General features: G+C 40.0%; 4 protein-coding genes across 4 annotated transcripts; all 4 read left to right on the top strand.

The window, feature by feature from the left end:
* The first annotated feature begins 1,482 nt into the window (after positions 1 to 1,482).
* On the top strand, positions 1,483 to 1,833 carry LOC104520261 (feather keratin 4). The gene has a single exon (XM_010166211.1). The coding sequence runs from the start codon at positions 1,483 to 1,485 to the stop codon at positions 1,831 to 1,833; it is 351 nt and encodes a 116-aa protein (XP_010164513.1).
* Positions 1,834 to 6,617: 4,784 nt separating this feature from the next.
* On the top strand, positions 6,618 to 6,959 carry LOC104520193 (feather keratin 1). The gene has a single exon (XM_010166212.1). It carries the CDS (start codon positions 6,618 to 6,620, stop codon positions 6,957 to 6,959), a length of 342 nt encoding a protein of 113 aa, XP_010164514.1.
* Positions 6,960 to 14,749: 7,790 nt separating this feature from the next.
* On the top strand, positions 14,750 to 15,109 carry LOC104519871 (feather beta keratin). The gene has a single exon (XM_010166213.2). The coding sequence runs from the start codon at positions 14,759 to 14,761 to the stop codon at positions 15,107 to 15,109; it is 351 nt and encodes a 116-aa protein (XP_010164515.1). The 5' UTR covers positions 14,750 to 14,758.
* Positions 15,110 to 22,722: 7,613 nt separating this feature from the next.
* Positions 22,723 to 23,055, top strand: LOC104519758 (feather keratin B-4). The gene has a single exon (XM_010166214.1). The coding sequence runs from the start codon at positions 22,723 to 22,725 to the stop codon at positions 23,053 to 23,055; it is 333 nt and encodes a 110-aa protein (XP_010164516.1).
* Positions 23,056 to 25,419: the final 2,364 nt, after the last annotated feature.

The raw sequence follows: 25,419 nt of genomic DNA on the forward strand, positions 1-25,419 counted from the left end.
TAATAATAATAATAATATTAACAAACTGAATGGGTAGACTACCCATGCAAGGGGTTTGGAACTAGGTGATCTTTCAAGATCCCTTCCAACTCAACCTATTCTATGATTCCACGATTACAGAGATTTATGTGCACAGTCATCTTTCAAGTAGCAATGTGTGTTTTAGATCTTTAAGGGTCTTATCCATCATCTGTAATGCCTGAAATTTCAACTGGGTTGATGTGAAAACAGCTGTGTTCATAAGGGATGTGGATGCATTTATCTTCAGAAATGTCATCTAGAGAAATAATTTTCTTTGCTGTTTATTCCATGGAAGGTTTTTTTGGTGTTTCCATGTTTGTTATGATGAATCTATGACTGGGCACAGTGGGAAACAAGAGGGTAAAATGAACCAGATACTAAAAATAAAAACCTAGCTGGAAAGTGAGGAAATAGGAATGTTTAAAGGGGAGGTTCATGGCTTTTAAAAATCAATTATACTGAACCACAAGCTTCTGAGCTCTAAATACCACTTTCTAAGTGAAGACAGAATGAAGCTGCATTCTGAGATTAGAAGGAATAGTTATATCGAGTTCAGCTCTAATTACATATCTTCAACCTTCTTCTGCTATAGTCATTAACAGGGACTTCCATGTGATAGACATCATCCAAAAGATCTGTTGGGTGTCTTCGGGTTGCCAAGTTTTGATATAGTTGGGTCTTATATTTGCCAAGTTTTGAAATGATGTTGTAGGGTGCAATGACATCTCCTGCAAGCTGAGAGAAATGGTTTCAGGACTGTGAGGACAAAGAGAAAGAACAGCAAAAACCAGAGGAAAGCTGAGGAGCCAACAGACTGAGATGGGCAGAGGAAACCATGAAGGTTGTGTTTATTGGTGTGTTGGAACCAGACACAGGGAACATTCAGGGAACTCTTGGCTTTCTCACGGATGACACATCTGTGGACAAGTTGTCTGGGAAAGGTTGCCAAAGACTTCAGCTACAAGTATGCTTAACTATATTGAAATTTGTACCTCTTCGTAGGCAAACTTGGAACCTGGAAAACCATTCTTCATTTCCCTTTCCAGCTGTCTATTGAACTCTCTCCATGAGTACATTGGTGTCTAGGTATTACTCATAATTACTACTTCTACAAGGCTCTGAGTACACCAAGTTTCATCTCAGTAGTGTCTTCCCAGACTTACAGCCAATCAAAATACTAAAATTAAAGTAATGATACAGGTATTCACCCTTTTGTTCTACTGCCAGTTATTCCACTGGATCTCCAACAACTCAGAGAAGGTTATTTCAGCCTCTCTCTTCTTGTAACATATTTAAGAAGTTGGTTTCCTTCTCAGCTCACTCTCCACTCAAATCCTAAAAAGAACCCTGGAAAGGTCTTGTTTTAGTGATATCTGAGTTGAGTAAATGTAAGTGAGATATGACTCCTACATGGCATTCACTTCTGATCCTGTATTTCAGAATTATCTCCATCCCACCAACATGTCCTGCTACGAGCGGTGTCCTTCCACCTCCTGCAGCCCAACCCCGTTGGCCAACAGCTGCAACGAGCCCTGTGTCAGGCAGTGCCAGGACTCCACCGTGGTCATCCAACCCTCTCCTGTGGTGGTCACCCTGCCTGGACCCATCCTCAGCTCCTTCCCTCAGAACACCACAGTGGGATCCTCAGCATCTGCGGCTGTTGGGAGCGCGCTCAGTGCTGAGGGAGTGCCCATCTGCTCTGGCAACTCCTCAGGATTTGGGAGCTTTGGTTATCCAGGCTTGGGCAGTGGGTACAGCCGACCCTTCCGTCGCTACAACAACTACCGCAGCGGCTTCTATGGGCCATACTAAAGCCTGAGGAGCAAGGAAGAAGAAATGACCAAGAACGCTGAAGCACGACCCGATGTAGGACTGAGCTCATGACCATGGTATTCAGAAGCAATGTTAGATACCCACAACTCCACTTGAAGTTCATGGAGCTGTGGGAGTTAGTCATTCCCTAAAATAAAGCCCCTACTCTTATTATACTACTCTGATCACGTATGTAGTTCTGCTGCGCGTCGCTGCTTGATATCAGATTTATAATTTAGACATCATTTATAATTTAGACATCATAATTTAGACATTTAGATGGGACTTGATTGTCAAGATTCAATGCTCCCCTGAAAGAAGAGCTCTGTCTATGGAACACATTACCAGCAGATGTGCCATTCTTCCTGTGTTGAAACCTGTTGCTTTGCAGTATTTTAACCCACTCTTTGATATTATTAAAATGATGCTTTTATCCTATCTCCAGTCTTCTGGTATTTTTTTTTTCCTTCCCCTCCTGCCTTCTTTTAAAACTTTTTCTAGGTGAAATCCATCACTGCATAGATCATCACTACCTGGTAGGGATGTGAAATGAATAGTACTGAGGCCACCAATAAGAGGAGAATGTATATTTAGAGCTCAAGATGGAGAAAATATTGAATTTTGTAGATGAAATGCATATTTATTCCACAATGACTCATCATAATACTTGGCTTTCTTAATCTCTGCCAAGGAATTATTCTCAAGGCTGGCAATGTTTTCTGATCTGACAGAATGACAGGGTATTTCATCTCTCCTACAATGATATTGTTTTAAGGAATCTGGTTGTGATTCACACTCTCAATAACTTTGACCTGAAGCTTCAGGGTACAAAGAAAGATTTATATTCTTTTACCGTGAAATCACTGCTTGAATTTGTGGATTAAAACATGAACGGTAGCAGAAGTCTCAAAGGAGGAACTCACACAGATTTTTTTTTGATAGATATCAAAAGAATTTGATCTATTTATTTGCTATTTACTCCTTAAGTACCGTGTGTTTTAGGGCTCCTGGTTTGTCTTTACTGCCCTGGCTGAAGCTTTACAGAAATCCAACATAAAAAAAAAACATGTCAAGGAATGAAGCATGTTAACATAAAATAAATACAGAACATTTGCAGGCATTAAAACCTTTTGAAATCCTCACAAGGAAATTGTTTTTTGCTTAAAGTAAGGACCTGAGATTAAAACCAGCTTCACAACAGCCACTGAAGCTACTAAACTGATAGATTTGGGGGAAAAATTGAAGAGATTCTCATGCTGGGAAGGTTTGAGGCATTCAGATAATTCCAATTATATAATTTTTGTTGCAGTTGGTTAAATTATCCCCCCAACAATTAAAATGTCCCCAACAATTAAATTGTTCCCAGTAGTTAAATTGCTTATGGTTTATGTACCAGTCTAGGTCTCATCCTGGCGTCAGATGAAAAAAACCTTCCTCAAAGCTTCTTTCACCTCAAAAGACCTGTGGATCATTTGAATGCCTTGTACTGTTCTCTGAAGTCAACAGAAAGTTGACACAAATTTCAATTCCTGTCAGGAATTTGTCAGCTCTTTGGCAATTTGGAACGTCACCAGCCCCTCATGGGATCACTCTGTCCTTATATAGAAGTTTTTCATGTGAAACTCCATTCCTGATCTATAATCCTGGTTCACCAACCTCAAAGGTCCAAGATCCAAAGATTCTCAATTTTTTTGGGGTGGATTCTAGGTGTTAATTAAATTAAACTGGCCGAATATCAATGAAAATATTTCCAGGCTGTTACTAAGGCTGTTTCTAAAATATTATATACCCTCCAAGAAATGCTGTTTATGTCCCTAGAGGGAAGAATGAGAAAAAGTTCATCATTGTACAGATGAAAGGGAAATAAATTCTCCAGGTGAGTAAATTCTCCAGCCTTCACCTACTATAAGGAAATATATTTTCAAAAATATATAAAAAGACTACAGGTAGTACGTTGGATAGTAGAGATTTTGAGGATAGGGAAGAAAAATCCTCTCTCCTTTTCTAGAAAAGGAGAATTTTATTGTGGAGAGACATTAAAATATGTAGAGTGACAGGATTTTACAGAAGATGAAGGTTTGACTTTATTATTTTTTTTTTTTCAAATCCATTATGAAAATTTTTAATCAAATAATTAATGTTTCTGAAGGTGTTTACCTTGAATTAGTTGGTGGAGTCCTTTGAGTGATCTTGACTCACACACTTTGAAATGAAGTTATTAGCCAGGTGATGCTGAGATCTTGTCACGTACCTTGAACATTAGGTAGCATCAAACTTTGCATATTTGAGCCATTAGGGAGAAGCTGCCTCTGAACTTTAAAGTCCTTTGTTCTTCTGAAGACCAAACCCAATCTATGTGTAAAGACACTCTTCATTTCGAGTTAATTCATATCTCTTGCTGAGGGATGGTGGTGTTAAGAGGAGAGACCTGATTCCTGTTTTTTCACATATTTTCCATATAAACAAGTAATTCCAGGGCAGGCAGGCTGCTGAGGTGAAAAAATCATGTAATAATAAATGTAATAATGATAATATTGGGTGTAATTTCTATTGACGCCATAGTTTGGCACAGGAAGAGTACTGCCTCTAAGAATCAATCCTTGAAAATTATCTTTAATGTGCACATTCATCCATAATTTGATGCGAAAATCATTGTGTATCCTGGTGACTTCCTGAGATTTCAGGTAGGAATCATGGTGAATCCTCAGATGAGAGCTGGCACAGAAATCCTATCAAGTATTAAAGGCCGGTAATAAATGTCACAAAGTCATAGTGTCAAGTAAACAAGCTGTTTCATTAAAAGTGTGATTGTTTGGCATGGAAAATGAAGTTTAAATTTATGATTGGGTAAAAAAAATTGCAGTCTTATATATATTGGTATTCATACAAACTGGGGAAACTGTGGCTTAACCCCAGCAGCTTTAGAACGTGTTTTACTCTCTTAGGTCAGCAATTCTCACTCATCTTAATTTTCTTTAACCTTTGCAATCCACATGGAAATCAGTTGCTTTTCTCAGCTGTAGGTTTGTGTGGGATTGAAATAGTGCAGAAGTGCAAAATTGGGGAATACCTATTTTTTATATATATATCTATATATATATATATCTATCTATATCTATATAGTGGTAAAGCTGAGTCCTTGAAATGGAAATCCTGATGAATTGAAACCCAGGCCCCCACCTCAGAGTTAAATTATTATTCACCTAAAGGACTGAAGCCTTGAATAAGGACTATGTATCACATACACTCCCCTTAACCAAGTGGTTTGATGAGGAAAATGAAACAGAAAATGTACATTGGCCTTAGGAGGTGATGTAATTACTGCTGTAATTCCAACGAGTCACCACAGTCTTGCAAGCAATTAAATGGGTGCACGTTGGTGAAGATGAAAGCTTGATCCTGGAATGTGAATGTAATAAGAGGAGGGGAAAAAAAAATAATTAAAGCAATAGTAAAAGAGATTTTGGAAAAAAAAAAAAAGAAGGGTGATCAGTTTGGTGGATTTTGCATACAAATGTACAGATCATTAAATAATTTCATGCATAATTGAAGTCTCTGGTCTGCAGGCAGTTTGGAAAATGGTATAAAAGCCTTTACAAGACAAGATTCTTCCATCCACTTCTCTTGCCTTATTCACCCAGGTGAACAGGTAAGTCTGAATCTACCCCGTGTCTTTTTAAATGCTAAACTATGACTTTGATGACTTTTTTTTGTTGTTGTTGTTATTCTTAATTCTTTATAAATATTGCTGGCTTCTTTCTTTTTTTTTTTTTCCTTTTGAGAAGAAAAATTAGAAAGCTTTACTTCTAGCAAAAGGAAAGGCTTTATTTACTTGTGATGCAGGGTGTAACGAGACAGGACTCGGAGGACATGGGCAATATTGTCTCTCAAAACAAGCAGCTTCAACTACTTCAACTAAGGGATTAGCTGGCCAATGAACCTGGTTGGAAATCTAATCTCATTTTAAGAAACTGGGGCTAGCAAAGAAAATGAAATTTGTGCTGAATTCCAGGATTTATCCCCCCAAGTCCTGTTTTATCACAGGCAGAAGAGCAGGGATCCCAGCAAACTCAAATACATTGAATTCAAATCAAGGCAGAAACCTCTGAGGATTTATATAATCCTTATATAAATTCTGTATAATCCTATATAATTATAAAATCCTTATATAAATTCTATATAATCTGGGAAAATAATCCTTCTTCACACTCTAAATTTGCCTGTTCTGGACATATGATATTTGGGAGCAAATGCTGCTTCTCAAACCCTCTCCTATAGTTTTACAAACCCTTTTCTATAGTCCTGCAAGTGCTGCTGGCTGGGCTGTGAGCACCTAAATTCTAGTTTTAAGACACTAAACTAGTTACGTGGCAACATTCAGCTCAGCACCATTGTCCATGTGTGCTGAGAACTTCAGCTGCTCTTCTCCATCTCCTGGTAAACACCCAACTGGACCTTCTCCAGGGAGACAGTGCAAAGGGAAACTACCAAAGAATGGGAAAAGCTTTTGCTGGGAAGGGTTTGGTTGAGTTTTACCATGACTGGAACCACAGTTTAGAGGCCAGATGAAGAGCAGAGACATCTCCAGCAGCTTTATCAAAATAAGAGAAACTATTTTCATGCTGCCTGCTGTGGATTTTGGTCTAATACATGATTAACTCTCTGCCCACCTTTTCTAGAAACTTTCACGTCTGTTATCTTCTCACCTGACTTTTTAAAACTTCATCCAGCTTTTCTGCTGAATTTACTCTCCTGTATTTCAGACTTCTCTCTGTCCTACAGACATGTCTTCCTGCGACCTGTGTCCACCCACCACCTGTGGCCCAACCCCGTTGGCCAACAGCTGCAACGAGCCCTGTGTCAGGCAGTGCCAAGACTCAACCTACATCATTCAACCTCCTCCCGTGGTGGTCACCCTGCCTGGACCCATCCTCAGCTCCTTCCCCCAGAACACTGCTGTGGGATCCACCACCTCTGCTGCTGTGGGCAGCAACCTCAACTCCGAGGGAGTGCCCATTTCATCTGGCAACTCTTCAGGATTTGGGAGCTTTGGTTACCCAAGCCTGAGCAGTGGGAACAGCCGACCCGTCCGTCGCTACTACCGCAGTGGCTTTAGCGAGCTGTGATAAAGCCTGAGGAGCAAGCAGGAGAAATGACCAAGAATGCTGAAGCACGACCCCATGTAGAACTGAGCTCATGGCCATGGTTTTCAGAAGCGATGTTAGATACCCACAACTCCACACTTGAAGTTCATGGAGCTGTGAGAGTTTGGCATCTCCTAAAATCAGGCCTTTGTTTGTCTTATTCTTTGAATACTTCATACTTCTGATGAAATATAGATATATTTTTTTCTATTGCTGTAGATGAGACTTTATTGTCTCAGTTCAAAGCAGCACTGAGAAAAAAAAAAAACAACCCAGGATGAAAAGACATTTTAACTGTTGTCTTATTGAATCCTAGAAATATCTACTTATACTTTGTACTTTTTTTTTTTTAATTCTGCTTTTTGCTCTCATTAAAGTTACGCCGCATCACAAATCCAAGTCCCCTGGTCTTTGTTTGGAAAACTTCTAGCAGCTCAATTTGTTACCAAATGTCTTCATGTTCCTCTGTTGTAGTAATTTGAAAGCTACTTTTTCCTGTTGATTAGAAAGAAAGAGTTTGGTTGATGAGCTCTTAGGTCAAGAGGTCACTTTACAGCCAGGAAACTGTGGGAACATCTTGTATAGACAAGGGAGATACTTTGCAACCAATTAGCAGCTTTATTTGCAGAAATCAATTAGCAAGTACACAAGTACTAGAGCTTTCAGTACATTTCCTTCCCCAACTCTCACTTTCATCATGAGGGTAAGACCATCCACTTAAACCACTTGTTACCAGATTCCTCTGGTTCAACAGAAACGTTTCTGGTGACCATGAGGAACTGGGGTGGGGAATGTTCTAAGAGGAGACCTCCTGCAGATCATATTGAGTTATTTATATATATTTTTTTTAATTAATGCAAATTTATCTAATGCTACTTCAAGGTAGATTGGTAACTCATGTTGTCAATCAAGCTCTTGGTGCCTCTGTGTGGATCTTCATGGGTTGATGATGAAATAATTGGGTTTGGCAGAGGTACTTGTGGACACTCACTGGTTGCCGGCATCTGTGGAGTGAAATGACAGTTAAATTTTCACCCCTTATGTAAAATTCTGTCATTTCAAAGTTTATTTTTAAATATGAACCCCATTATTTTCTTACTGAGATGGCAAAGCGTGTTAGTCCTGGGTTTCCAGCTCCAAACGTTCCTTCCTAAAATGACTAAAGAAATATTTGTTTCTAAATGTAAAATCAGGGACCTGACGTGTAACTGCAGCAAAATGCAGGTGAGTGAGATCTCGTGAAACGATGCTTTGTGAAAAGAATTTATATCAACGATTAAGCAATCCCTTGCTCAGAGGTGATGGATTGCAAATAAATATTCCTCAGCCTTGGTGGCACCAAGACATTGTTCTACAAGGAAGGTGGATCTGCCAGGCAGGGCCATGGGTAGGGAAACACTAATTGTACTTTTGCAATTTGAAATATAATTAACATCTGCGTTTGGAAAAATTATTCAAATGTATTTGAAAAATGACTCAAGCATATTTGAAAAATGATTCAAACATATTTGAAAAACAACTAAAGCCCACCCATTTTGGGGTGTGGTGTTTTGCAGAGGTTTTGGTGATTAAATGATTTCTTCCCTCCAGTGTAAATTATTATTTGTTGTTGTTGTTGTTGTTGTTTTCTTCTACTGTTCCCCATTGAATTCCAGTGTAAGGACCACACTACACCTGGCTCTTTGTAGAATTACTCCACAGATGTGTATGCAGATGTCACTTTACTTATTTTTGGGGTTTTTTTTTTTGACAAAAAGGGAAATTGTGACATAAATTGTTGAAGCTTATTAGACCCTAGTAAGATGCAAAACCAAATGTCAAACTTTAGTCGTTTTAAAGTCCTTCCTAACAATATTTTAAGAACATTAACAATGAAAATAACCATGTTAAGGTATGAACTTTGAGGATTATGTATCTACCTATATTCGAACACCTTTGCCTTCAGGGGAACTGAGCAGCAGAAAATGAAGTTGTGAAGCTCAAATTGCAAGCTTGAGGCAACTCAGATTACACAAAAAGTACCTCAGATTACACAAAAAGTAACTCAGATTACACCAAAAAGCAACTCAGATTACACATTCAGATTACACCTATTCAACTGCTTGGGCCAAACAACAAATTACAGCAAATAATGAGTGGTGGGTTGCAATAGAAATGGAAATGCCACGCAGAGATGTCCAGTCTGACTGAAGGAAACAATCTTAAACTCTAGATACATCCTCTATTTGTCCTGGTTTTTACTGGGCCAGAGCTGGTTTCTTTTCAGCAGCTAGAACAGTGCCGAGGTTTGGGTTCAGCTGGGATTTGTTGTGAGAAGAACATTGATAACACACCGATGTTTTCAGTTGTCACTGGAAGTCGAAGGACTTTGTGTTTTGCTGGTCTGCAAGTGCAAGATCTAAGTGGACTTGGAATGTTTAAATTTATAAACTAAACTGGTATTTGGCTCTGCCAAGGGGCTGTTCCATCTCCTGTCCCCCATGGGCAGGAGATTCATGAGGGGCTCTTCCTCTCTTGCTCTCTCTGGCTTTCGCTCAGGCTCTGGCTCTCCTGGGTTTGTGGTTTCAGGTCGGGATAGTCGCTCCTCCAGGATCGTGATCTGGGAACGGGCCAGGCTTGGTCAGTGGGTGGTGAGCAATGGCACTGGGCATCACTCATTTGCATATTTTATTACTATTATTACTATAATTACTATTTTAATATCAGTACTATTTTAATTTTTATTTTATTTCCATGATTAAATTGTTCTTCTCTCACCCTACGAGTCTCCTTCCCCTTGCCCCCCAATTCTCTCCCCTGTCCCCTGGGTGGGAGTGAGCGAGCGGTTGGGTTTGGCTGCCAGCCCAGTGCAACCACCACACTGTTTTAATCCAGAAATCAATCAGAAATTGTTAATACAGTGCAGGCATTAGCAGAGTTCACTCTCAGAGGTCTGGAGCCTGGTGTCCCACATTATTGTGTGAACTTCAGCTGGTTGTGTAGGAGACACCTGGCTGTTGGTAACGCTGCCAATAAGCATCTTTATTAGTCTAATTAGCTAAAAAACCCGAGGGCTGAGATAAAAGGAGGAACTCAGAGAGCTGTTGTGAATGGTGGGAGAAGGGAAAGACATGGGGAGGGCTCTGACTTGCAAGAACTTTTCCAGATTCCTTCAACTGTTAAAAGCCTCTGAGGCACCTGTTCCTGTTTAAAGAGCTAATTAATTACAATTCAAAAGTTATTGCAGATCAACACTCTTCTTGCCAGGAAAGCTTCCATTTTCTGTGTGTTTGTTCCTCAATACACAGATTTTTAGGATCACTTTTGTGTCTGGAGCCATTCCATGGAGATTACTGTGAGTTAAGCGTCCAGTTCCATTTTGATTAAGATTTTATTTTATTTATTTAATTTTTTTTAGACATTTAGTCACCCACGGATGTCTCGGGAGGCTGTTCTCATATTATGCCAAAAATTGTAATTATAATCTGAATATATAGGTCTGTTCTTGATTATACAAGAAAAAAAAAAAAGCTGTGAGCTTCTGATTCACTCATTTTAATTCATCTCCAAGATCAAACCATTTCTTCTGACTGTGTAACAAAGTGGCTGGAGCTAGAAAAATAATTATTGTCATTATTTTCAAGGAAGGCTGTAGACATCTCTGAAAATGTTGCCTGATCCTCTTTTTAAACTCATCATCTGATTTGAAAAGTGTTCAGTGTTTTCCAAGCAGAGCTTGGATGAAGAAAAAATTTAATGAAACTAATCTATAGATATTGTTATGCAAATTAAGTCCTCAAATAGCTGCAAGGTACCTGCCACTAGAGAGGTAATTATTTTTGGAAAAAGCCTGCTAATCCCTTAGAATATGGAGAAGAACTGAGGTATGGAGAGGGTTGGTGAAGCTAAAAAAGGCTAGGGCAATTTATTTGATAATCTCCTTGAAATATGAGATGGTTTAAACCAAACCTTGAGCTCTTTTTTTTTTTCTTTAATTAAAAATAAATTAGCTGTTACTGCTGCAGCCAGGCACAATAACATACATTTTGGAACCCAATGACTGACCTGCACTCTTAAATCCTAATAAGACATTATTAGAAGTGATATGAGGATTCAAATATAGGTCACATATCTTCAATTTGCACATAATATGATACTTTGCATGCCCAGCACTTTAATAAAAGCTTCTGATAAACTTTGAAGTTCTCAGGAACCTATGACCAAGCCAAACAAGTTTCTGTTCCCAAGGGATCTTAACGAAGACACTCCTAATTTAGAGCTGATTTACATGTCTCAGTAGTTAAAGTGCTAGGAGAGCAAAAAAAATCTCAGTACTCATCTCTGTCTCTAGGATTGTTTCTGTATTTTCCACCATCATAAAGTTGTTTTTCTGGGAAAAGACTTTTTGAAGATCATCGAGTCCAACCATAAACCCAACACTGCCAAGTCCACATCTACCACCATATCCCCAGCGTAAAACTAAGCACAGTTATAAAAACAACAGAAATTTCCCCTTTTAAATATAACATAATATAAAAATAACAAGATATAGAGATATTTTACCCCTTTATGATATATCCTGCAAGCCCCCCATATAGAAGCAGCCCAATTTAATTGCTCAATCCAAAAACTGCAGGAAAATTGATGGCAAGTGAAGAGATTATGACACTTTATATATTTATATATATATTTTTGATGCTTCTTCAACTGGTTACCACTCGTTTCTAACACATCTGCACCAGGGACAGCTGGAAAAATGAATGCTGGAATAGGAAAAGGAACAATTCTGGGATGTGATTTCTTCTGCCACAGTTTTGCAAAGCTTTATCTTTTGCAGAACTCTTCCTTGAGAACAAATGTCACCAAGAGATGCCACAGATTTAGGCGTGTGATGATGTAGCTGATGTTTTGAGGTCTGAGATAAGAATAAAAGTGGATTTGTGGATTCTTTAGATAAAGAACTCCTCAGAGATCAAGCCCAGAATTAGAGACAACCAGGAAAGATCCTGTATTAATAAAATTTGTCCTTCAGACTCTTCCACAGATGTGTTATCGTTTGATATAACCTCCTTAGCTTAGATTTCTAATATTTTTTTAATTTATTTGTTCTTCTATGTTAAAAAAGCAGGATCTTAAGTGTTTTTCTAGTTAAATCTCAGCCTTTGCACACAGCCATAATACCCTTCAGTGCCTCCTGACTCTCACAGGGTTGGTTCCTCAATGTCCTTCCCTTTTAACAGTGTTCATGGTTCTTCTCTCATTTTGGGGGCTGGAGTTGGGTGAAAATTGTGAGTATATTTCTGACTGTTTTCTGAAAAAAAATCAGTCTCTCTTTTCCATTTCATTTTTTTCCCGTTTTCATTTTTTTCCCGTTTTCATTTTTTTCCCGTTTTCATTTTTTTCCATTTTCATTTTTTCCCAATTCTCATTTTTTTTCCATTCTCATTTTTCCCCATTTCCATTTTTTCCCCCCATTTCCATTTTTTCCCCATTTCCATTTTTTCCCCCATTTCCATTTTTTCCCTATTTCCATTTTTTTCCCCATTTCCATTTTTCCCCATTTCCATTTTTTCCCCCATTTCCATTTTTTCCCCCATTTCCATTTTTTTCCCCATTTCCATTTTTCCCCATTTCCATTTTTTTCCCCATTTCCATTTTTTCCCCCATTTTCATTTTTTTCCCCCATTTCCATTTTTTTTCGTTCTCATTTTTCTCCCCATTTCCATTTTTCCCCCATTTCCATTTTTTCCCATTCCCATTTTTTTCCCCATTCTCTTTTTTCTTGAATCCTCAAACTAGAAGGGTTGAATTCCAAAAGCTGAAATTCTTCACCATTTCCAACAGCATTTACCTTGCAGAGAAGGGTACAAGGGACTGCATTATGTAAACGATGCTTAATCTCCTTTAATGACACCAGGTAGATCCAAAAGGGTTTAGAAAGCAGAATAAATTATTCTGAATTAATCATTCTAGTGTTCCCAGAAATTAACTTGACCCAGAATATTTTAAGATGAAAGAAGTTTGTGGTCAGATATACATGCCACAAGATAAGGAAGTGAAGCAGTAATAAACACAAATACTGAGGTAAAAAACCATGTAATCAGTAGTGGCTCATCAAGAACTTCATGCACAAAGAATGTCCCAAGTTGTCGGGCAACTTGGGACTCGGTATAAAAACCTGAGCAACTGGAGGCTCTTCCATTCGTTTCTCTTGCCTTCTTTGCCTTGGTGAATTGGGTAAGTTTAACCCCATTTATTCTCTTTTTTTAATGTTGAATTGTTGCTGTGATGATTTTGTAGCTTTTCTTCACTGATGTTGTAAGAACATTCAGGTTTTTTTTTTCTCTGAGGGTGGAAGGGGTTTTTTTTTTATGAAAGAGGAATTTTTCTGTCCGTGGTCAGGTACAAAAATCATTGAATGGGGCAATTAATTAACCACAAGTTAGCCAGTTAGGTCTATTTATTCAACTTTGGGATCCGAGTAGGTTTTCAGGTCCTGCAGCTGAACGTAAAATATCTGTAGTGAATTCTTGGGTCTGTTTAGAGCACCGTGTTGGTGTGTGGAAAATTCAGATGAGGCCAGAAGATCAGAAGAACATGGGGATACTGGCCAATACTGGCAGTCCTGGGTCTCCACTTAAAAAGCAATCATCAGTCCATGCCTGCCTTGAAACTCAATTCATGGTTCTTCAGCAGGCAAGGGCTGATCTTTAACCAGTTGCTTCTCCATCCTCCAAACAACTGTGGATAGATTTGCACTGTAGCTTCTGAGATCTGCTAATGATTCTGTGATTAACAGCAATACACAAAACTAGAAGTGTTCCTGAATTCAGCTGCCTGTCCTTCTACATCTTATTGAACAGATTTTAAAGGTTTAAGCTTCTGTTCCAGGTTGGATGAGGTTTTGAGTAACCTGGTGTAGTGGAAGGTGCTCATGGTAGGGAGGTTGGAACTAGATGATCTTTAGGGTCTCTTCCAACCCAAATCAGTCTGTGATTCTATGATTTTCCACTTTCTAAAACTGGGAGAAGGGATGTCCAAGATGGAATATGCATGAAAGGAAGTGAGAGGAATGAAATGGGAAAGATTAATTAGGTCAGATGTTTGTCATCACTGAATGTTTAGCAAAGAGGCAAGCCTTGAGTCAGGACTAACAAGCTGAGTCTTAACCCTTCTAGCAGAGCACCTTCATCTGAAGGCTACAGAGTCAACATCCATTTCTCTAGGACATGTAGAGCCCTCAGAGTTTTCCTGTGTGCAGCCACAACTGCCAGAGGAAGTGTTGGAAGTGTCTTTTCCATGGGTAGGGTTATGGCCACGTGCTCAGGGCAATGGCAGTCAAGAGGCTTTCAGAACCAGCATGTACCCTTGTTCCTGGGATGAACAGGGTATGTTCCATCTTGGACATCCCTTCTCTCAGTTTTAGAAAGTGGAAAATCATAGAATCACAGGCTGGTTTGGGTTGGAAGGGACCCTAAAGGTCATCTAGTTCCAATCTCCCTCACCCTTGTGAGTTGACTAACCATGGAGGCTTCAGGGTAAGTTACCAACTGAGAAGAACCAGTGCTACCTTCCCTACCAGTCTCCTTAAAGAAAATGCAAGCTCAGCCTCTTATTTTCAAAGTATGTCCTCTGGATCTGGTGAAAAATGTCATCTTGCTCCCTCTGGAATCTCTTGTCAGTTTGTTACACACCCTCTTCATCAGGGAATTTTACCTGTACAAAGAGTTTTATTGAAATTCTTGTATTGCATTTTTCTTTTGTGTGTGTGTGTGTTTCAGATTTACCTCAACTCCACAGCCATGTCCTGCTATGACCTGTGTCCACCCACCACCTGTGGACCAACCCCACTTGCCAACAGCTGCAACGAGCCCTGTGTCAGGCAGTGCCAGGACTCCACCGTGGTCATCCAACCCTCTCCTGTGGTGGTCACCCTGCCTGGACCCATCCTCAGCTCCTTCCCTCAGAACACCGCTGTGGGATCCTCAGCATCTGCAGCTGTCGGGAGCGCGCTCAGTGCTGGTGGGGTCCCGATCTCCTCTGGCAGCTCCTTGGGATTTGGGAGCTTTGGTTACCCAGGCTTGGGCAGGGGGGACCGCCGAGCCCTTCGTCGCTACAACAACTACCGCAGCGGCTTCTATGGGCCATACTAAAGCGTGAGGAGCAAGGAAGAAGAAATGACCGGGAACACTGAAGCACGACGCCATGTAGGACTGAGCTCATGGCCATGGTTTTCAGAAGTGATGTTAGATACCCACAACTCCACTTGAATTCATGGAGCTGTGAGAGTTTGGCATCTCCTAAAATCAAGCCTTTGCTTGTCTTACTTTCGTTATGCTTTGCATTATATTTCTGATCAAATGTCTTGTTCTCTTACGCTTTTTTTTGTACTTGACAATATCTAGGTAGAAGATGTCACTATTAGAAATTGTTCTGCATGACTGAATTAGTACAGTCCCCTGAAACAATGAAGATCTCATTTTGCTGAGTGTGTCGTCGTGAGAGGGATGAGTGGGTACTGTCCTCAGTGGACCATGGAAATGTGTTCCTTACACTTTACATTGCTTCCTTCCATTCCTCAACCTCATTAAATTTGTGCTGCATCATATTCTGAGTCTGCCTGTATTTCTTTCTTCTCCCAACCCCTTTTCCCAGCATGTCTGTGGTGAAACAAGTCCCTTTGCAAGTCATCAACCCCAGAACACCCCATGCAAATAACTTCAAGCCAATTGCCAAACGAGAACGAGTCATATTTCAATTGTGGAAAAAATGTTGGTTTTTTTTCTTTTGTCTATATGTGGTAAATCCAGCCTGAGACAATTTATCAAAGGCTGGAAAGAGTTGATGTTCACCTGCATTGAGGTGTCTCCTGTCGCTGCATAAGCAGGAAATCTTTAAGTTCAGAAGAGCTGCTTCTGTTTACACTTTAAAGATCCTTTCCCTAATGTACTATGGAGATGGGAAGAGGCCCTTTAATTATTTTAATATCTTTCTTTTATGAGAAAATTTTTGTTTTGAGAGGATGTCTTTGAAGAGGGATGAGAACGGGGCAATAAACTGATTTGAGAAGAGGGATCATCTCCCCTTCAATGAGAAGTGGAATAGCCTAATTTCAGGGAAAAGCTCACTGAGGGGAACACTTTTCTCCTTATCCTTCTGTAGATGAAGCAGACAAAGAGGATCTGTGTAGAAATGGGGACAGAGAGATGGAGAAGGAAAATCCACAGGCACGAGGAACATCAGAAATTATAGGGAGAAACCTTTTTCTGAAGCACTGCCTCCACTCATCCTTTGTCAGCTTCTGCACAAACAGGACCTATGTGCTATTACCTAGAAGAAGATTGTGGCTTTCTTGACCCTACCTGTGATACGTAGGAAAACCCCTTTAAAAGAAGGGAGAGATGATGTTTTTCCTGAGCAGAGCTGAGTGTGCTCAGGGTAGAGGTGGTGGGACAGAGGCACCAAGCTGGTACAGCCCTTTGAGAGCTTTCTGATGGGTCCAGCACCTCTTGGCAGCTGAGATCAGGCCCTGGTAAGGCTCAGAGGGGAGGAAGAGAGGGCTTTGTGGTGTTAGTGCAAGGGAATCGGCCTTTAAAATTTGCTGGCCTGGTGTTCTGGTTCCACTAGGATAGAGCTAATTTTCTTCTTAGTAGACAGAAGAGCTGTGGTTTGGTTTCAGTGTGGGATTTGTTATGAGAAGAATGTTGATGAGGTGGTGATGTTTTTAGTTGCTGCTGGATGTCCAAGGTCATCACGTTTTGCCAGTTTGCAGGTGCAAAGGATTGGGAGAGGGAAGCGTCATAATTAGCAAAACCCAGAACTGGAATTTGGATGTGCCATGAGATTATTCCATTTCATATCCCATCATGGTCAGTATATTAACCAGGGTTGACTGGAAATTGAGGGGGATTCTCTGAGGGATCACTTGGGCTCTCGCTCTTCTGGGATTGAAGTTTTGGGACTGTCTCTGTTCCAGGATTCCTGGCTGGCATGGGCTGGACATTGGTCAGTGGGGGGTGAGCAATTGCACTGAGCATCACTCATTTGTATATTCTATTATTACTGTTATTATCATTATTATTTTATTTCAATTGATAAATTGTTTTTATCTCAACCCACGAGTTTTCTTACTTTCACCCTTCCAATTCCCTCCCCTTTTCCCTGGGAGAGGGAGGAATGAGAGAGCTACTGTGTTTGGCTGCAACCAAAGGAGTGAAACCACCACAACTGGGAAGCACATCTGGGAGAAAGTGATTACAAGATTTTAAGTCCTAACCCTTTCTCAACGTGTCTTTACAAACTGACTCCAACCTGTTGTGCTTAATAAATATGAACTTCATTGGGCTTTGCTTTGTTCCACCTTGCTCATCTGTGTTGTGATAAAGGGAGTGTTTTGAGACTGGGAGCTTTGATTCCTAAAGGCAGAAGGTTTGAAAAGCTCTACCAGGTTTGAAAAGCTCTTCCAGATTCCATGTCCTGTCAACCCATACGACTCACAACCTGATATCTATGATTTTTTTTTGCTTGGAGTCTTTGTCTATGTCTGGCCAGATTGATGTTGAACTGTAATTAAAGTCAGGGAAAGATGTTGACAAAGTTCTATTGCCCATGGTCATTAGCAGAGCTAAATTAAAGGAGGTACATCAATTCCATGAGAGAATTAATAATTTTAAGGAGTAGGTTTTCTTAATAAACAACAGAAGAGAAGGCAAAGTGAGCAGTTTGATTTAATTCAGTCCAACAGCAGAAGGTTGGACTGAATTAAATGTGTAATATACTTTTTTGCCATCTCAACTGAAGCTATTGCTTAATCAAAGAGGCTGCATTCCAAAGAAGTCATCATCCATTTGCAGTTGTTGCAAAATAGTTTCATTTTATGGAGATCAACCATCAACCTGTGGAGCTCACCCTGTATATTTAACACAGCAGAGAAGTTAAAATTCCACAGTATTTTTATGGTTGGAAGGAGTTATGGCTGAGGCACTACACTGAAGGTATCTTCAGGTGGATGAATAATGACATTTTTCATGACAAAGCACATTCTCTCCCTCTTCCAATCCCTTTCTGCAATTCTCTGTTAAGTTTTCTTCTAAAACTTAGAAGAAAAAAGTGCACCAAACCTCTCTGCAGATGTAACCCCTGGTGCATGGAGATACTTTCCAAGGTTGAGATCTTTCCTTCAAGAAATGGTAGCAGAAAGATCTGGTATGCAACTCACTTCTTCAAACCAGAAAGCAAACCCAAGCCTTGAGCTTCATTTCCCCCTTCATCCCTGTCTTTTTGGGGTTAAAACTTATCACAGCAACAAGTCTAGCGTGGTCCCAAAATAAATGATAGGTTTTGAGGTGAATCAGAAAGTGGTTTATTCACTGCTGCAGAATAGGAGTTAGATCCTCATGTTACAGAGCATGTTTTCTAGGTAAGACAAGCTCAGGGGCTGACTTTCAAGTTGTTACGGTGTTTGCTTTGGGAATATCATTTCATATCAGACCAGGGTCTATGTAATTGGGCAGCGTGTGCAGTAACACACAGTACTAGACAATAAAAAAGCAGTTCATGGTCCAGAACACACACTCTGAACAAAACAACTGTCCACATCTTCCCTTTCTCAACTGATAAACTCGTCTCTGTTAATATTTATCGCTGAATAACCAGAACAAGTTGGTCCCATAGGAAAAAACAAAAAGAATAGAATCATAGAATGGTTTGGATTGGAAGGGACCTTAAAGATCATCCAGTCCCAACCCCCCTGCCATCAGCAGGGACACCTTCCACTAGACCAGGTTGCTCAAAGCCTCATCCAGCCTGGCCTTCAACACTTCCAGGGAGGGGGCATCCACAACTTCCTTGGGCAACCTGTTCCAGTGTCTGACCTCCTTCACAGTGAAGAACTTCTTCCTAATATCTCATCTAAACCTCCCCTCTTTCAGCTTAAACCCATGAGTTGTTTAAATAACATTAATAATATGAGTTGTTGTTACAGAACACTAAATATTTGCTATTGCTGTCAGGGAAAATGTATTTCAATACCAAATGTTGTAAATTTGAAAGTAGAATCGTAGCATCTGCTGTGCACACAGGGGTAAGGGAAGAGGCAGGAAGGCTCTGGAAGAGCTTTTATAGCTTTCTCAGGCTGCCTGCAGGAGCTGAGACATTCTTGCACCTTTATTAACTAGTTCCTGCATTAATTTATTTATTTATTTATTTGCATATGGCTGGGTTCCCACTAGTGAAATGGTTTTGTTTACTGTTTATGTTTATTGCCTGGATTTCTCCTGGCGTTGGATGAAAACCACCATCCATGGTGTCTCTTTCATCTTTTTTGGTTTGCATTTATTAAACATGCCTGGCTTCATTATACCGACTCCACCTTCCCAAAAGGTGGATGAGTCAAAATTCAGTTTGCTTAGGAATTTTGTCTGCTCTTTAACATTTTAGTCACACAAGCCCATGGGATTACCACCTGCTGTCACAACAAGAGCTTTTAATCGAAGTCCTGAGTGTGTAATTTCAACCCTGATAAGTGACTGTGAGATTTAAGGTCATTATTTTTTGTAATATTCTGAGAAATATCCCCAAACTTTCAGCTCCTGGGGTGAGGAGATTGAGTCAGCCAGGCTAAATTGACATATGACCACTTTCAGGAGAGGACTTGTGAATTCTTTTTATCATCACTCTACCTTTTGAGGAGCCTGCTTGCAAAACCACATGCTTCTCCTCAGGTCTGTAGATAAATATTGCTATGATGGAATATATTTTTTTAACATTTTTAATACTGCAGTGTGTTGGTAAGAACATTGGGGAAAGACTGGTAGATCTCAAGGAAAGTGGAGCTTCAATCAGGAGTGTCATTGATGGGTCATCATCTACTTAAAGACATCCGCTGGCTGATGATTGGAATGGGATTTTTAACATGATTTTGTGCAAATATCTTGTATTTTCAGTTAAAAAATAAATAAATTTTAAAAAATGGAAGGGCTCCAGTTTGTGACACCAGATGATGTGAGGAAGTTTGTGAAATTCATGAGTAATCCTGGTCACAAATTTTAAATGCTGATCATGTTCAAATGGTGTCACTTTTTCTGATAGTCCATCATTTGCATGTCTGAGCCATTGATGAAAGTGTATTGTGAACCTGGAAGACTTTTGTTCTTCAAAAGTGTACAATCAGCACTGATTTCCCAGGAGATCTTCCTGAAGATACTCACAGTTCAGAGATAATTTGCGTGTCTCTAGTGAAATGACTTAAACATGAGGTGAAAGGAGATTGGCATACCGATCCCTGCCCTAAAGTCTGTTCATACGTTGTATGCAATTACTTTTTAATCTAGAAATTGCCTTTGAAAAAGAAATTGAATTGTTACACATTGCAATGTTCTTTTAAGATCAAGCGAAATGAAGACAGGGTTATTTGCTTTCAAAAGAGGAAAAAAAGGACAAGAATATTATAAACTTCTGTAAGTAGTTACCATTAATTTGGAGTATAATTTTGTATAATCGTGCAAGAGACAGGAGGGGAAAATAATAATTTAATGGCAAATGTAAAAATGTTTGGCGTCTTTAATGACCCCACGGGTAAGCTTGTGTAAGACTAAGTGTCACTGTCTCTGACTAGTCTAAAATTCACATGCATCCTCAATCTGACCTGAATTGTTTTCCTGGAGTTTGATGTAGGAAGAAAGCAAAAACTGCAGACTCCTTAGATGAAAGACTTGGACACTCAGATCCCAAATTGAAGAGCTGTGTCTCAAATTCCTGCATGGATATTAAATGAATAGATCAGACTTGCTGATAGATTTTCATCCTGTCTCCTGAGTTAAGAAAGTAAATCAATATTTTCCCTCAAATAATCTATTTCCCAGGAAGTACCTTTGAGTCTGGTAAAGTGTAATCAGCTCAGCTAAGTGCTTTCTGTAACTCTGATTTTCTGAATTTGTGCAGCTGTCTGGTTGTTTGAGAGGAATGTGGCAAACCTAAAGTCTAATTCAGAGTCATAAATAGTAATTTCTGGCTTTTTTTGGGGGGTGAGATGTGTCAAAATTTACATTCTTTGTGAAGAGGGAATGGGGATTTCACGGGGGATTTCATAGGGGATTTCACATGTGTCTTTCCTAATAAATCTATTCATCTGTGTCAAATGATGTACATTGCATATATTGTCCTTAGGGTGCAAAATAATTTCTTTAGTGACTCAGATGAATCAGTTGATCTGACTAGGAATTAACTAGGTTTATAAGATTTTAAGATAAAAAGAAACCTCTCTAGTGGAATGCATCCATTATGGTGAGGAAATGAAATGGAGCCAATAAATACAAACAATAAGGAAAAAGTAAATCATCAACTGGGAATATTTTGCATCCAAGAAGTCTTAAGCAATTGGTTGGTGAATAGTACATGCACAAAGCATGTCTCGGGTCCTCAGGCGCTCTGGATCACAGTATAAAAGTCAGCACGGTGAGAGCTGCTGCCATCCACTTCTTCTGCTTTATTCCCCTTGGAGAAGAAGGTAAGTCTGAATCTGCTCACTTTCAATGTCCTGAATTCTTGCTTTATTGTATTTTATTTTTCATCTTGTCTATAGAAATCTAAGGTCTCTGTTTCTTTATCTGTGTGTGGGGGAGACCTGCAAGTAGCTTTTTTTCTCTAACAGAGGGCAGCTGTTCTTTGCAGGGTGGCAATTGCTGGACACAAGATTTCAGACTCATTTTTTTTTTCCTTTGTGTCACTGGATCATTCAGTTCCAAGTTGTTCAAATCTCTGCATGTGAATTGCTCAGCGACTGGAAGCGGTTGTGAAGAATCTGTAGAGAGATTTTGGTTTTTCCTCTGAGCTTTTTTCTGTAGATAGACAAGTAAGTGGGCTCGAATTTTCAAAAGTAGTGGGCTCAAATTTTCAGAAGCAGTGGGCTTGAATTTTCAAAAGTGTGCTGAGCAGTATTGAATGTATATCCCTCCTTACACCAGGATACACATGAAAATAATCCTTCTCCATTCCTCACCCCATTGGGACCAGAAATATTTGAATCATCTCCATCTAAAATACTGAATACTTTGGCACTAGATCTCCATTGCAGCACGTCAATAACCTGTAACTGAAATATCAGTAGTAAAGCTTCTGCCTGTTCTATTTGCTTATTAAATGATTTTGGATACTGTTGGCTTCCATCTGCCTCTCCGTCCCTTCAGAAACAGGCAGAAAGCTGCTTTGTCTGCCAGGCTGATGGACGAGGAAATAAACACAAAGAAAAGGGGGTGATTAAATAAGAATTAGGCAAATATTTGCCCTTTTTGCTGTTTAAGAGACAAGCCCATCTGTGGGGAGGATAAGAGCTCCCTTTCACCAGTGAGTGTCCCATTATTAGGTTGTGTTCCTCAATTCAACCTGCTGAAGAATTTTTTCTCCATCCCTCTGTTGAGGAGTGAAGTTTCTCCTAGTTATATCATACAGGAGATCATAAACCTTGTCCCTGGTTCCTCACCTGTTGCAGGTCTGGAGGAATCCTGGAGGAGTGTTGAGGAACAGGAGCAATCAGACTGCTCAGGAACAGGCAGAGCTCCCCCTTGAGCTGTCATCTGCAGCATAGAGGAGTTTGGGTTTCATTGAAGTCTCCTTTGAACCTGCCTAACACATTATTCCATTCTCCACACAGTCTCTAGTTAGTTTCTTGCACTCTCCAACATTTTAGCAGCTTAATGACTATAATTACAATTTTTTTCTTGTGTTTACTTCCTTCCCTGTGTTTCAGACTTGGTTCCATCTCGCAGACATGTCCTGCTACGACCTGTGTCCACCCACCACCTGTGGACCAACCCCGTTGGCCAATAGCTGCAATGAGCCCTGTGTCAGGCAGTGCCAGGACTCAACCTACGTGATCCAACCCTCTCCAGTGGTGGTGACCCTGCCTGGACCCATCCTCAGCTCCTTCCCACAGAATACCACAGTGGGATCCTCAGCATCTGCAGCTGTAGGTGATGCTCTCAATGCTGGAGGAGTCCCCATCTCCTCTGGCAGCTCCTCGGGACTCGGGAGCCTTGGATATTCAGGTCTAGGTGGCCTTTATGGAAGGTCCTACCGTCGTTACAACCGGTGTGGGCCATAATAAAGCCTCAGGGAAAAACCAAGAAGGAACAACCAGAAGTAGAAAAGCGTGATCCGGATGCAGGACTGAGTTCATGACCACGACCATGCGCTTGCTGACCACCCGCCACTTTTCCCTAAGCTAATGGGACTGCAGGAGCTTGGCATTTCTGATTTAATGCCTTTCTCTGTTATCCATGAGGGTGAAAAATGTAACTTTTATTGATAAATGTAGGAGTTGGGTGTCCAGCTGTAAAGCACTGCCTTGACATGGATGATTCCTTTCATCCATATTCAACCCTGCCGCTTTCTTACGCCGTACATTTATTATTTTTTTTTTTTATTTTTAAATTCTACTTCTCAGTCATTAAATTTATGGTGCATCGTACTACGTGTCTTGCAATGTTCTTTCCTCTTTGGAGTTGTCTCTGAGAGAAATTTGCCTGTGCATAAATTGCCAGCAGCAGGCAGATCTCAATTTCAATCATACCATACCAATTAGTAAAGGAAGTAATCAAAGATAAATCTAAACAATGACTAATACTCCTTTTTTTTTTTTGATAGGATATTTTTTCCCTTAGTCACATTTCTTTAAATACAATATGCAATAATCATTCCTGGCTATCAGTGGGGGGAAATTTGTTTTACAGAGAATATATAATTTCATCTCTTAGCATTCCAGTTCCTTGGAGACCATAAAATCCCAGTGTTCTCTGGTATTATTTTTAATAATAATAATAATAATAATAATAATGATAATAATGATAATAATGTAATACCACTTCTCAACTTTTGAAGGAGATTTTGCCATTAACGAAAAACTGCAGTAAATATCAGGAAGAATATTTAAAAACCAACAAATTAAAGAAAAAAAAATTATGTGTATTCTTCCTTTACTACCTTGCTAGTTGAGGAATGCTGCAATTAGGTGGTAATTGGTTGCTAAATTATGCGGTGATACGGAGCCTTTAGGGTGTCACCAGGAATCCTCAGAGCAATAACAATTACCCTGCCTGGTCTGAACTTTGGGGAACATAATGACCCCTAAATTGCTAAACAAACATTCATTAACACAACGCTGTTGATGCCTTAAAGATCCCAATTAAATTTGCTAAAGAGAGCTTCAGCAGGGAAGATTGGTTGATAAATTAACTCCCCACACCAGGGATTTTTGCTCCCGAGGGAAGTTAAAGGACTGTCCTGGACCTTTAACTTGTCCTGGTCCAGGACTGGACCAGAGCTGGTTTCTTTTCAGCAGCTAAAAGAGCGCTGGGGTTTGGATTCAGCTGGGATTTGTTAGGTAAATTGAAAAAATCAAAATACCTTCTTATGAGAAAACGAAAATGTTCCAGTGATGAGGAGAAGTTTCTTTCCTGAACAGGAAATAATTTGTAGCATGTGAAATTCAGTCCTAGTTCTCATTGAAGTACTTTGCACCTTCTCCTTAGAAGAGATGATTTCCTGAACTATCATTCATAAATACCTCGATGAGATGTACAGTATGAATTGAGTGTTGAGTTTGGATGAGTTCTCAGACTCTGCTGGCAGAAGAACTCAATTAATTGATGAAGAAAATATGTGGTTTTTTTCTTAGCCTGAAATGTTCTGCTTACTGTAAAACACCAGCAGCCAAGGGAAAAAAATTAGGAGTGGGAATTTCTGCAGGTTTTATGAAATGCCGATGATGGGGATGGAAAACTGATACTAAAACCTGAACTACACAATCTGTAAGACTGTTAACAAAGCCACACTTAGAAGAAGATGGGGAGGGGAGGAGAAAAATGAGAGCATTATACAGCAGAACTTTAGTAAGAATTATGGTTAGAGGAAAACAACAAAAACCTCACTTTCATTGAGAGAGTTTAAAATCCCCACATTTCTTAAATTACTCCATGATAAATATCCTCAACCAGCACAAAATGAGGACTGAGATAGGAAGAATGTAGCTCATTAATTCAAGGAAAATGGAGATTGACTCATTCAGCAGATAAACCACGGATGCTCCTGCTACATTTATCACAGCTGATGCAGAGGAACCGACTGAAGGGATGTGAGGAGTACAGCCCGCAGTACCTGCTGCTGAGCATGGAGAAGGCTGAAATCTCACAGGTAAAAGGGGCTCTGGAGTTGTACATGTAGGTGAGGGGGCTCCCCCATCCAAGGTAATGCCCATGACCAAAAGAACGGAAGGACCTGGTGGAATTGATGTCATTCCCAGGCTAGAAAAGAGAAGCAGAGGAGTGATGCTATAACTGTCAACTCTCTGCCCTTTCCCTAGCTCCTGAAACTCCCTCCCAAAGGCTCTGAGTCCCCTGCCTGCTGCCTACAGCCTCCAACTCCCAGCACAACCCTCCATCTCCTATCTTGCCCATCTCAGCACCAGCAT

Source organism: Antrostomus carolinensis, unplaced genomic scaffold, assembly GCF_000700745.2.
Source record: "Antrostomus carolinensis isolate BGI_N321 unplaced genomic scaffold, ASM70074v2 scaffold3444, whole genome shotgun sequence".
Lineage (NCBI taxonomy): Eukaryota > Metazoa > Chordata > Aves > Caprimulgiformes > Caprimulgidae > Antrostomus > Antrostomus carolinensis.

Coding starts and splice junctions, on each gene's coding strand:
- LOC104519758 (XM_010166214.1), top strand. CDS start 22,723: ATGTCCTGCTACGACCTGTGTCCACCCACCACCTGTGGACCAACCCCG.
- LOC104519871 (XM_010166213.2), top strand. CDS start 14,759: ATGTCCTGCTATGACCTGTGTCCACCCACCACCTGTGGACCAACCCCA.
- LOC104520261 (XM_010166211.1), top strand. CDS start 1,483: ATGTCCTGCTACGAGCGGTGTCCTTCCACCTCCTGCAGCCCAACCCCG.
- LOC104520193 (XM_010166212.1), top strand. CDS start 6,618: ATGTCTTCCTGCGACCTGTGTCCACCCACCACCTGTGGCCCAACCCCG.